Raw genomic sequence first — 13,448 nt, forward strand, 5'->3', positions numbered from 1 at the left:
TTTTCGACCTGACACTTGCTCCTTTGTTCCAATCTCCTCAAATGCTTTAAGAATTCACTGCACACTGTACTCAGACATGCCAAACATTTGTATTAAAGCTCTAGTAATCATCTTGTTGGTGTTTTATATCTGCTAAACTTTCTTATCTAAGGCATTTTTATAGGCACAACTTTTATAGGTGTTTTATTGGTGTAACAAAGTGCATATAGATATAGCTATAACTTGGTTCTCCGCTATGCTGTCTGTTATGTGTAGACACAACACTGGTTCATCCCTTGAGTTAGGTGTCCTTTATTCTGTGAATGATTCATAGGTTAGTGTTTCAGCAGTTAACAAGCAAAAACACATTAATCTAAAAAGGTCAGGTACAGAAAAAGCAACCAATGTCTTGGTCTTCCTTTGAAATTGAGACCTGATATTAGGAGCAGTTTTGGAAAGCTTTTCATGTACTTGTGTTTATCTAATTCTACCAGCTGATTCACTTGCTTTTTGATCTCTTTAGAAATTGAACACTCACTTTTTCCCTAAACAGTCAGAGTTACTCAAAGTGTTACTCAGAGTGAGGAAAGCGATTTAAACACAATAAAATAGATATTTCTAACATTTGCCCATCCAGCTTTTTCTTAGTATACAGATGCCGGAGGACTGCAGCAACTAATTAAAAAACAGAATCAGACCACGACATGGTGTCAGAACCGAGTCTTAATCCTAATATGATAACAACCAGGTGTCAGTCAAAGGTTGACCGCTTACAGTATTAAAAATGATGCAAACCAGACTTATAAAAGAATATTTGAAAGATGGGGGCTAAAAGTTTCACTAGGATAGATAATTGGTTTTATCTTCTTTATTAAGGAAAAAGTAGCTTTACTGTTGGAAACATTTTGAAAAGTGATTACTTGGACTCTTTATTGATAATTTGCCTTCGTTTTGTGAATTCTTTTGTTTTTGATTATGGTCACAGTGTTGTAAAAATGCTTTGCATCATTTGAATGATTGATCCTGCAAAAATTCATGCTACTCGTTAGTCATGCTGAAGTAAAATATCTTCATTGTGCAATAAAAAAATAAATAGATTGCCACAGGAAATTTTGAGTTAAAAAGTTTTGATTGAAAATTTAAAATCTTTTTGCACAGATTTGCACAGATTGAGTCTCCAAATTTTGTCTCCAAATGTTCATATTGCTTGGCCTTTAATTCACAAGCTATCTGGGAAAGGTCATGTTTTCTCATAATACATGATGCTAATAATGGAGATGCATTAAAGGTTTGCTGAAATAAACATTTGGACTCTAATTCTAAGTAATTGAAAAAATCATGAATGATCTTTTAGGTCTTTCTGTAAGTTCGATTTAAAAGGCTGCACTCTGATTTTCTGCCTTCTTCGTGGACTCTATCCCTCATTTACTAACTGCGAATGTTGCCAAGCTGTAACACAGACCAGACAGTGGCAAAAAATGAGTTGTAAGAACTGGGAACACACACCTCTTTTCTACCCAGGACCTGTGGAAACACATGAAGAGTTGCTACACTAATGCAATTAGATCAAGCTTGTTAGAAACAAAGAGCTTTCTCTGGAAAAACAAACCACACTTTCCTTCCCCACTCTTTAGTGCATGGGTGTGTAAGACCATGTGGAAGTTTGGTTTTTCAGGATGATATGATTATGTGAGTGATTTATTATATATATGAGGTGAAGTGTTTTTGAGAGGACAGTTGTAATGATGACTAACTGATGACTCAAAAAAAAAAAGATTAATGAGATACAACTCAGCTGATTTAAAGGGGAAATCTCTTGTTAATCACTACCCAAACCAGTCCTAGTTTTTGACACTGTATTTAGGTACTGCCATCTAAAATGATGTTCGTAACTCCGGTTCCAAAAAGTTAGGATAATTTGTAAAATGTACACAAATACAGAATGCAAGGGTTTGAAATTTTAAAAGAAAACTCTATTGCCATTTATTTGTTCCTTTTCTTTTCCCTCTGCCTTGTTATGGACATTCTCAGCCTGATGTTGTATAGTTCTGATGATGATCAGTTTGTGCTCTAGTGAGTGATGTGAGTAAAAGGGAAGTTACTGATCTGGGTTTGTAGGTTCCCAGTATACCCCAGTACTAGGACTTCCATCCTCCTCAATTTGTACCTCACAATCCAAATAAGGCAGCTTGTTTTCCTTTACATCTGCCCTTGTGAACTTGATGTCGCTGTCCATTGAGTTGATGTGTCTTGTGAAGGCCTCTACTTCCTCACAAACCAACAACACAACATGAATATGTACAGTGATGCTTCTCTACATTTGAATCAATGTAATAAATGTAAATTATTGTAAATGTTTATATGCTTTGTCTTTACAGTTATGTTTCTGATCTGACACCAGATCGATGCAGTCTAAGATTGGGGCATTTCGTTATAAACTGGATCACGCTCCACCTCTGAGTTCATGCTATCCGTCTGTACTTCTGTTCCTCCTCCACCACTGTAGGTGGCGGTAGTGCGTATCCAATCCAATCCAATTTCCAGAACATTACTATTACCAAAGAAGAAGCGTTGAGCTCTGTCCCGGTTTCCATGGGAACACGGCAGAATGACAACGTAGCTTCCTGTTTGGCTCCATCGGTGGCGGGAGATTCCAGCATGGCGGTGCAGCCGAAGCAGAACCTTTCCATGGACAGTGCAGCCGAGAACGGCTTTTTGAACTTTATTTTCTCCATGCCGGAGAAACCCGACACAACGTTCAGGATTTTTGACCGTAACGACTACTATACAGTTCACGGGAAAGACGCCATATTTGCTGCGAAGGAGGTTTTTAAGACGAATGGGGTCATCAAATACTTGGGATCAGGTAACCGCCTGGAGCAGCCTAGCTTACTTAGCTGAAGCTTTCAAGTTGATGACAGGTTGCATTTGCTGATTAGCAAGCTGATTTAGTTGTCTGACTTGAAACAGTTAAATGTAGCCTAGAAAGCGTAGAGTGAAGCTATCACCTTATATCACCTACGCTAATATCGTTTAATTATTATAGCCGTTCTCTCAAATTTTACTCGTTTCGGTCACTAAGATCTATGCAAGCATGGAGTTCTGATGTTGTTCTTATTGGTCCACAGGGAGCCGCAAGCTGGAGGGTGTGATTCTGAGTAAGCTGAACTTTGAGGCTTTTGTGAAAGACTTGCTGCTGGTGAGGCAGTACAGAGTGGAGGTGTACAGGAACCACAGCAAGAGCAGCAAGGAGCACGACTGGAGGATCGAGTACAAGGTGTGCCATGTCAACAATCTAACATGTAGCACAAAAAGAGGCCTACAATCCTGCTCTGATTGATTTATTTTGCCTTGAGGTGTTTTGCACAAAAGTATTTCAGAAAGAAATAGCAAAAAAATAAAAAATACTCAATCCCAATAGCTGAAAAGTCTGAACCTTTAAGAAAACAGAACATTTTCGAACCAACTAAACAGATAAATGACTGAAGGCTGATTTCTGTCACATTTGGGCCGCTGCATTTCCATTTCCTGCCTCCTCCCAAATACAGGCCTCTCCGGGAAACCTGACTCAGTTCGAGGAGATTCTCTTTGGTGGTGGAACCGGAGCAGAAGGCTGCGCGGGAGTTGTAGCTGTGCGCTTTGCGACTGGAGCCGACGGACAGCGTGTGGTCGGGGTCGGCTATGTGGACGCAGCCCAAAGGACGATGGGAGTGTGTGAGTTTCCTGACAACGAGATCTTCTCCAACCTTGAGTCCCTGCTCGTCCAAATCAGCCCCAAAGAGTGTCTCTTAGCTCAGGGTGACTGCAGCACTGATGGGAACAAACTGCGGGAGGTATGTGAGAGTGATGCCACGGTGGTGCCATTGAGATTGTTTTACATTGCATGTTCAGTAAGGCCCCTCAGCAACACAAACACCTAATCTACTAGTTTTTGCCACATTGGTGTGAATGTCAGCTTGGCACAGGTACAGTATGCAGTGATTATTGTGTGCAGACTGGGTTGTTTTTGTTGCTGATGTAGGTGGTACAGCGTGGCGGCCTGCTGGTGTCTGACAGAAAGAGAGCAGATTTCAGTAGCAAGGACATCGTCCAGGATCTCAACAGGCTGCTGAGAGCTAAGAGAGGAGAGACGGTGGCGAGCAACACCCTGCCTGAGCTGGACAAGCAGGTGACTCAAAAAAAAAGGGGCCGATTTAACACACTTACAGCTGAGGCCACAATGGACCAATAGTCCTTGTGTTTTTTGTTTGAAGTCAGTGGGCTAGAAGCATTCCATACACATGCAGTCAGTCAATATCTAGAAAAGGAACTAGTCTTTTTCAACTAGTTATGATGTAACATTTAAATTCTTATAGATAATTTACAACTTTGCTTGTCATCTTATGAGATTGTGTCAATACTTTTATGGCAAAATAAAAATACTCGTGTATTTCTTGCCATGCGCAGAGTTGTGCGCATGATGAAATAAGGGAATAAAACCCCTTGAATTGTTAAGTGCTTCGTAAAATGTAAAACAACTGGAAGTTGGCTTTCTTATGTCCTTTCTTCGGACGTGCACATATGTCAGAATAGAAGAAGACCTCATGGGGAAAATAGTTTGACCCGAGTCTCCACGGATGGCTTCGTTCACAGGTGGCCATGTCATGTTTGGCTGCAGCCGTGCGTTACCTTGAATTGCTCTCAGATGAATCCAACTTCAACTCCTTCAGTCTTGCCACGCTGGACCTGGGTCAGTACATGAGGCTAGACAACGCTGCCGTCGGGGCTCTGAACCTCTTCCAGGTCAGTAACCTTTACTCATGCCGTAGGACTTCATATTTTACCCCCACAAAGTAAACAAGTGCAAGTCGACTGCAGCTTTCCCACAATGAGAATGAGTTGAACTTCTATACATTCCAATGGTGGCAAATGAATGCAAAGGTCATTTTGTGAGCATTTCTTTGTGTCTTATTTATTTATTTAATTATTATAAGCATTTAATATGTGAGTGTGTTTTTATTGTTTCTATAATGCACAAAATGAGCCTGTGGGGCAGGTTGTCAAGAGAAGGGTAAAACAAACACACACTTAAAGAGACCCACTTTTTACTTTTGTAGTTCTGTAGAGGATGCTTGTTTGATCTATTGTAAAAAAATAGATGAAATAAAAACAAATGGATCGCACTCTCCCTGCAAAAGATGCTAAAGCGGTTGACTGTGTTGTTTATTCATTGTACCGTGTTGGAATTGTTTCCTCCAGGGTTCACCTGATGACACCAGCGGAGCTCATTCATTGGCCGGTTTGTTGAACAAGTGCCGCACTCCGCAGGGTCAGCGGCTGGTCAACCAGTGGATCAAACAACCGCTCATGGACAAAACTAAAATTGAGGAGAGGTAATCATACAGTGATGGGGATAAACTGCCACAGTTTGTTGTTTCAATAAAGCCGAAAGAGAAACAGGTCAGATCTCTTTCTGATTGAGGTAATTCAGTGTTTAGTTCGTGTTAATTCATGTAATGATTTTGGAGCAGGACCATCAGTGTTTGGATAAACAAGGGCCAGAAAACTTAAGAGCACATTCTTAATTTTTGTGCTGTCACTTGAAGTCGCTGTCTGTCTGTTTATTCTTATATTTTATTGAATCCTACTGTTTAAAACCCCTACTGGTTAAAACCTCAGCTCTCATGGTGTAGATTTCCCTAAAATCTGCTATGGATGTCCATTACTCTCTCAGGACTTTAAGCTTCTTCACATTTTTTTTTATTGTGTGTGTGTGTGTGTGACGACAGGCTGGACCTGGTGGAGAGTTTTGTATGCGACTCCGAGCTGAGGCAGACTTGTCAGGAGGATTTGCTGCGGCGCTTTCCTGATCTTCACCGCCTCGCCAAGAAGTTTCACCGCCACACTGCGACGCTGCAGGACTGCTACCGTGTCTTCCAGGCCGTGAGCCACATGCCCGCCCTCATCACAGTCCTGGAGAGATACTCAGGTACCCACAAACCTGTTGCTGATACAGTCAACGTGGACATATTCTGCAGGTCGAGGCATGCATTCACAGTATTCACAGTAGGCTGAAGCTGTAGATCTGTTCAGTTATTTTTCTGTGGGCTCCAGGGGACAAACGTACGTACAAACAAGTACCACCACTGGCATCTCATGTCCCCATGTCTTGATATCTTTGCTGTACTCACTGGACTAAATTTGTTTCGGTGTCTCAAGACTGCTCTCTTTGTAATATGATAACCATATTGCATAATAAATCTAAATGCCTCATAAATCTATGACCAACAAACAGAGTTGTTACATTTTCTGTGTGTGTGTGTGTGTGTGTGTGTGTGTGTGTGTTGCAGGGAGCTACCAGGTTCTGCTGCAGGCAGTGTTTACCTCTCCTCTCAAAGACCTCCAGAATGACTTCACCAAGTACCAGGAGATGATTGAAACCACACTGGACATGAACCAGGTCTTTTTTTTTTTTTTTTTTTCTTTTTTGCTTCCACATGTTAGCGTTTTCTTGGTTGTTTAAACTTTGTTGTCTTCTCTTGTGTGTCGTGGCTCACGTGTAGATCGACCATCATGAGTTCCTGGTGAAGGCATCTTTTGATCCGGTCCTGAGCGAGCTGAGAGAAAAGATGGATGCACTGGAGAAAAACATGCAGACAGTGCTAAACAGTGCGGCCAGAGAACTGGGTAAGTGCACATCCAAAAGCTGGGTTTGCCTTTTAGGAATGGTGCAACAAAACAGCCACAGCAAACTGTTTCCATCATGCAGTTGGCATGTTCTAAAATGTGTGTATTTAAGACTTTACATTTAGCTTGCACCTCACCTCTTGGTTTAGCTACCACTTTGAAGCCCCAGGTTTAGCTTTTCACTGCTGACTTAGCCTTTGAGACACACGCTTTAAGGTAACTAATAACCGGTGGACACTATGCACTCGTGCATGGCTGTATGGACTCAATGGGTAGCTGTGGCTCAGCTGGAAGAATGAGGTGCCTCTAATCACAAGGTTTTTCGGCTCCATTCACAACCTTTCCGTGTGTTCTGCTGTCCTTGGACAAAGCCCCAAGTATTGTGCAAACCATTTCCAATACATTAGCAACTGCTCAGTCATACGTTAGCCATGCTCTAATGTATAATGTAAGTCTATTTGACTCCTAATGGGAGTATAGTTTAACAAAGAAAGGCTTGTGTTGTTTCTCATGTACTTCAGTCTAAGTTCTAAGACACTTTTACTATGACTTGATTATTTTTATAAATAATTTCTATTTACATGATATTTAGGGGTCTAGCAGCAAAGCTGCAGACATCTGTTGTTATTGCTGGTTTTCCTATTATTATTGATCTACTTTCCGCTGCAATTGAAGTCTATGGCAGCCCCATGAACGCTATGGTAAAAAGTTGTGAAATCTGGCACACGTTTTTAGGACGGTTCCATTAACAAACTCAAGAATTTTGGTGCCCAAAATCTAAACTCTCTAGCGCCACCAACACGTCAAACTTTGAAGTGCATTCAGCTGCATAACTTTGGAGTCGTTGGTCCAAATTTCACAAATTTGGTACCGTTGGAATCCTTGGATCATGCCGAGTCCAACGCATTTCCGTCTGACTAGATTTTCCGCCATCTTGGATTTTGTTAAAAAGCTTAAAAAAAATTTTGCGGTCACAAATCTTGATCGATTCTCACGAAAATTGGCACCGAGTGTCTTTGGACCAATCCGCAGTTATGAAGTTATGAAGCGGATTTTTCAATTTCAACTTTATTCACCCACTACAACCAAACAGGAAGTGAGACCATACCTCAGCAACCGGTTGGTCTTTTGACATCAAACTTATAAGACAGACTCATGACTCCTTCTTTAAGAGGCCCAAGAATTTTGGTGACCTTTGACCTATAGGGTGCGCTATATTTAGCAAAAATGTATTTTGCTCATAACTCATATTGCACAAATGAGGTACCGTTGGAATCCCTGATGTAGACGAGTTCATAGGTTTCTGTGCTATGCTGCTAGACCCCCACCATCGCTGCTTGCAGCTATATTTACTTTTATTTTTTACCAGGAAGCAACGTCCAGCTTTTACTTCCATATAGTTTTTCGTGGTGGTCGAAGCAGCAGTCAGCGAAGCTTCACCACTACGTGACTCTTCAACTCCATCTCTATCTAAGGTGTCTCTGGAACAAATTGTGTGAACTTTTGTGTTTCAGGTCTGGATGCCGGTAAGACAGTGAAGCTGGAGTCAAACGCCATGCTCGGTTTCTACCTGCGAGTCACGTGCAAGGAGGAGAAGAGTCTGAGGAACAACAAGAAGTTCACCACGCTGGACGTTCAGAAGAACGGAGTGCGCTTCACCAACAGGTCGGTCTTGCTGTGTCACATGTCCGAAGGAAGTTTTGGATAACTCTTCTCTTACTGTCAGATGATGGCCTGACCTCTTGAATGTGCCCTTTCACGTGTTTGCAGTAAGCTGAGCTCTCTGAACGAGGAATACACCAAGAGCAGGGAAGAGTATGAGGAGGCCCAGAACGCCATCGTCAAAGAGATCATCAACATTGCCTCAGGTGCGGGATCCCATCACATGCTGCTCACTGTGTCTTGACAGCATGGCATTGATTTGGCCAAAAGAGTCTGACTACGTGGAAACGATCATGAATTCTTACATTTATAATTTGCCTGATGTGCTGGTTAGTAATTGATTTCATTCAAATTTCCTACAAAGGTCATTAAACTTCTTTTATCTTACAAATCGTTTTGGAGGCCTGCACATGCTCCAGTCTCCTGTCTTTGGTCATTTGTTTAAAGTTTTTAACGCTTATGTACCACCAGGTTATGTGGATCCCCTCCAAACGCTGAGTGACGTGATAGCGCAGCTGGACGCAGTGGTGAGTTTTGCCGTGGCGTCCGTCTCTGCCCCTGTGCCATACGTCAGGCCGTGCCTCTTAGACGACGGCTGCAGGCGTCTGGAGCTGCTGCAGGCCAGACATCCCTGCATGGAGACGGACGCAGACACTGCCTTCATTCCTAATGACATCACCTTTGTCCATGGCGAGAGGAGCTTCTATATTATAACAGGTGAGAAACGCCGCAGGAATGTGAACGGGGGAGAGAAGAAAGATCCTTAGCTAACCCTTTTTGTTGCCTACAGGACCAAACATGGGAGGCAAGTCGACATTTATACGGCAGGTGGGTGTCATTGCTCTCATGGCTCAGATCGGCTGTTTTGTGCCATGTGAGAAGGCGGAGCTTAGTGTGATTGACAGTGTCCTGGCCAGGGTGGGAGCTGGAGACAGTCAAGTGAAAGGAGTGTCCACCTTTATGTCCGAGATGTTGGAGACTGCTGCCATTCTGCGGTAAGGACAAGACATGCACTTTCACTAAATGATGCATCCAGTAGCCTTTTCTCATCCACATCATCCCCGCAGGTCGGCTACAGAGAATTCGCTCATCATAATTGACGAGCTCGGCAGGGGCACATCCACTTATGACGGCTTCGGGCTGGCCTGGGCCATCAGCGAGCACATCGCCTCCAAAATCAGCTGCTTCTGCCTCTTTGCCACTCACTTCCATGAGCTGACAGCGCTGGCAGCACAGCAGCCCACCGTCCACAACCTGCATGTCACGGCCCTGACGTCCCACAACACGCTCACAATGCTTTACAGAGTCAAACCAGGTAGGCTAAAATTAGTTTCATACATTGATTAGCATCAATGTGTGAACTTTAATTAAAATAATTTTTGGTTAGGGTTGTTCAGCTACCACTTTAAAGTTTTCCCCACTTACTCTGTCATTTGGAAACACAGCTCAGGGTAAGAATGAGCTAGTTAATAGTGGGCTGTTCTTATGATAATATCTCATTTCCCTTAAATTAAAAAAAAAATCTCTCTGGCCTGGTGTTGATGTTCAGACCCTCTCTGAAAGAAAGCTCTTTTGCTTTCTTGCTGAGGATGTGTCTGAGAGATCTAAAGCCACAGTCAGCTGACACTTAGCTTATACACATAAACTCTGATGAAGGAGAGTAACAGGAGAGCTGGCTCCATGAAAGGGAAACAGATCCTTTAAAGCTCGATTCAACACATTATATCTCATTCATAATTTTTCCTCTTCAGTTTTTATGCAGATGAAAGATTCTGTGGTTTTACCCGGACTGACTGCTGTTCCATAAACCCAGGTTACCAAAGGGGCCAGGCTTATTTCAGTTATTCTGACTTTTCAGTTTATCCACTTCCACGGAACAGTTTCAATACAGTTTAGACTCAATATTGTCAATATTGCAAGCTTGTGTTGGGAAACAAACTTGAATTGGGGCAGGCTGATTGTGAGTGTTTTGCTCCAGCACTGAGCTGAAGTGAAGATAAATTGCTACTCATTTTCCTGCGTGTTATCATATCTGACTTTATTCATCACTATCCAGTCAATCGAATGATACAGTCATATTGACTTACTTATTGATTATATGTTATCGCTCTTTCAGTACAGTTTTCATTTACACAGTTGATTTAACATTTGTTTATTTCAGTGGATCGTTTAAGGTTTTCTTCATGAACTGACTGGATGCTATTTTTTAATATAAATGTATTATTACATTTGATCAGAATTGATAGTGATGCATCCCTAGCAATACCTCAATATTAACACAATAGTCACATTTTCCCCTCAAAGCTGAACCTTTTTATTATCCTCTAGCAATAAATCCTGTTTCATGGTGTAACATTTCTGTTATTTTTGACAATTGAGCATGAAATTTTATATGTGACAAAAATGGTTTTGTTTGTAATTTCTCATCTAAATGAACTATCTCATCTTCAGGTGTTTGTGACCAGAGTTTTGGAATCCACGTGGCTGAGCTGGCTTGCTTCCCACCATCAGTGCTGGCGGTGGCGAAGGAGAAGGCAGAGGAGCTGGAGGAGTTCCAAGAACCCGCCGGGGATATGTCGGAGCAGGAGGAAGAGCCCGAGGCCAAGAAACGACGGACAGACAAACAGGTAGGGCTCAGTCTTTCTGCCGCTCGATACACACAGTCTATGCTGACGTCATATGCTGTGGAGGGACAGGCCCAGGGACAGATCAGAACATGATGTGGTAGGTTTGATAAGCATTTATAGGCAGCGTAAAAATAATTTTCTGCTGTTGGCTCTTAAAAACCCACACTGCCAGCAATGCTCCATGTACTCAGGGGGTTTTAAGATTTATATTTGAGGAAAAACAAAGCCACAGAGCCTATCATGGCGCCAGACAGAGTTGAAAGAATTTTCAGCAAAATGTGTCACTGGAATCCACATCTTTTGGATTTGAGTTTGCTAAATCTCTGGAAAGAGGAGAGTTCCACTTGGGTTCCAGTTGGTTCAGACAGCTGAATGTCTGAGCTGTTACTATGGTTAACGGCAGTCATTGTAAAATTCTATTCTCCCTCTCCTTCAGGCAGGAGAAAACCTGATCCAGGACTTTCTGAAGAAGGTAAAGGCACTTCCTGTTGCCACCATGACTGAGGAAGAGGTGAAGGTGGAGCTCAGGAAAATGAAGCAGGGGCTGGTCGCCAAAAACAACACGTACATCAGTGAGATTCTTGCTCGCTGCGTTTCTGTAAAAACTGCCTGACTTCCAGACACACATTCTGTTCTCACCGAAGCTTAAAGCTTATCTACTGCATGGGACCGCAATAGAGTGCTTCAACTGTATAGTTTTTCAATAAAGAATTTTCCTTTCCTGTATTTTTTGTGGCTGAGTCATGTGTACTTTGATGTATGATGCAGATTGCTTTTGGCTTCATTAGGTCTAGATGAACCAAAGCTGATCTAAATCTGGCTGCTGTGTCAAAAGTAGCGCATGTTACGCTGATCTGGGTTTCCCAGAACTTAAACATCATCCAGCACATATTTGCAGTAGGCATATCTGGAGTTTTCTCACCACTTTTCTCACCTTAAGCTGTAGGTTTACTACTTTTTAGAGACGAGCAGAAAACACTAAAGCTTGTTTAATTTTTTTTAGAAAGCCAGGAGTTTAGAAAAGAAGAGGTAAAATCACATGCATAAACCTAACCTGACCTGGTTTTAAATGTTCTTCTATCGCTGTAAAAACAGGCTCAACTTGCTCATCTCTCTTTGAAAGAGGCCTTTTGTAGTAGCGACAGCACCAAAAGAAAAGTTTGTAATTTGGTGACACGTTTATGTTGTGCTGCACGTTTTTCAACCACGTTCATATAAGCATGTGTGTTCCATCTGACTGACTGACAGCAGCATGAGAAAGGGGCTGAGGTAGGAAAGTGAAACTAATTGAAAGCCCATGAATCAATTATATGACTCGTATATGAATCATATGCCTCATTTTCAGCCCTATTGTCCCGTGACCCACCACAAAAACTACCAATGATGGCTGATGGCTGGTCCACGCTTGCCCCCACGTTACCACTACCGTGCTTAACTGTAGATATGCACCTGAAATAGAGCTTGAAGTTCTGCACAAAAGAGGTGGCTAATGTCGGGCTATTAAAAACATTAGGACCTTGACTGAAGTAGTGAGATGGTTGTCGTCTTTTGTCCTCTTATCTCTATCAGAGTGTAGGGTTCATGCCTCCTCGCTGACTTCAGCGCTTGCTCTTTTACTTTGTTTGGCAGGACGGCTGAAGAATCTAAAGAGCGCTGGTGATTTTACACTTATTTTACCATTTACTGAAGAAATAGTGCTTCATCTTTTCTCTGATACTGGAAGAGCCTGAACTGTTGGACCCTGTGTGAACAGGTGTGTGCCCTTCTAAGCACGGTCCATCGCCTTTAGGCATCGCAGCTGGAAAATCACAGTATTTCAAGGTTGATCAAAACATGCAGCTGACTACAATTTGGAGCCAAACTGACTACTTTTAATTTTACAGATGTTTTCTGTGTTTTTTGTCTTGGTTTGTCCAGATTTCCTCCTCATAGGCTCCGTACTTGATGTGGTAATGAACATCTTATAATTAATTTGTCAGAAAAAGATTCAGCTTCTTTTCTTGTATTAAAGAAAATGAACAATGGCAGAAGCAACACCTTTTCTTACTCCATACACTTACAGTGTTATTTTGGGAGGAACCATAAGATCTGTCATTTCAGAATATATTTAATTGTTTTAGCTGTATAAATATTTTATACCATTTTATGCCGTTAACACAGCTCTGCCAAATGATTCGGTTGAATTTTAGATCTAAACAGGAGTTTCACAGCAGCAAGGCTCAGAGTAAACTGAAGTTCCGGAGGACACTGCACTGACATTTGGCTGTTCATGGCTTATTTTCACAAATGTGAAGTGAATCGCAGGAATTTTAGACCCTTCTTTGTGCCAATCTGGACTTCTTTGCTCTGTCAACACCAGCACATGTTCAGCTGATCTAGGTTTCCCAGAACTGCAGCATCATATAGCGCACATTTGGTGTAGGCATGTCTGAGGGCTCACCACCGTATTATAGTATCTTAACATCAACGGATTCAGGTGGTTGCAGTAAATTGTGTAACGGCTCTGCTCAATGT

The 13,448-nt window shown here is 42.1% G+C and overlaps 1 protein-coding gene across 1 annotated transcript; it reads left to right on the forward strand.

Moving 5' to 3' along the window:
- The first annotated feature begins 2,594 nt into the window (after window positions 1-2,594).
- On the forward strand, window positions 2,595-11,660 carry msh2 (mutS homolog 2 (E. coli)). Its single transcript, XM_072373305.1, has 16 exons — window positions 2,595-2,845; window positions 3,108-3,256; window positions 3,528-3,812; window positions 4,001-4,147; window positions 4,612-4,761; window positions 5,218-5,351; window positions 5,748-5,947; window positions 6,309-6,418; window positions 6,522-6,645; window positions 8,160-8,310; window positions 8,416-8,513; window positions 8,779-9,024; window positions 9,098-9,302; window positions 9,375-9,622; window positions 10,759-10,934; window positions 11,371-11,660. Exons 1-16 carry the CDS (start codon window positions 2,638-2,640, stop codon window positions 11,545-11,547), a joined length of 2,808 nt encoding a protein of 935 aa, XP_072229406.1. The 5' UTR covers window positions 2,595-2,637; the 3' UTR covers window positions 11,548-11,660.
- The last annotated feature ends 1,788 nt before the right edge of the window (window positions 11,661-13,448 follow it).

This window comes from Leuresthes tenuis, unplaced genomic scaffold, assembly GCF_036924035.1.
Source record: "Leuresthes tenuis unplaced genomic scaffold, fLeuTen1.0.hap1 SCAF_20, whole genome shotgun sequence".
NCBI classification, from domain to species: domain Eukaryota; kingdom Metazoa; phylum Chordata; class Actinopteri; order Atheriniformes; family Atherinopsidae; genus Leuresthes; species Leuresthes tenuis.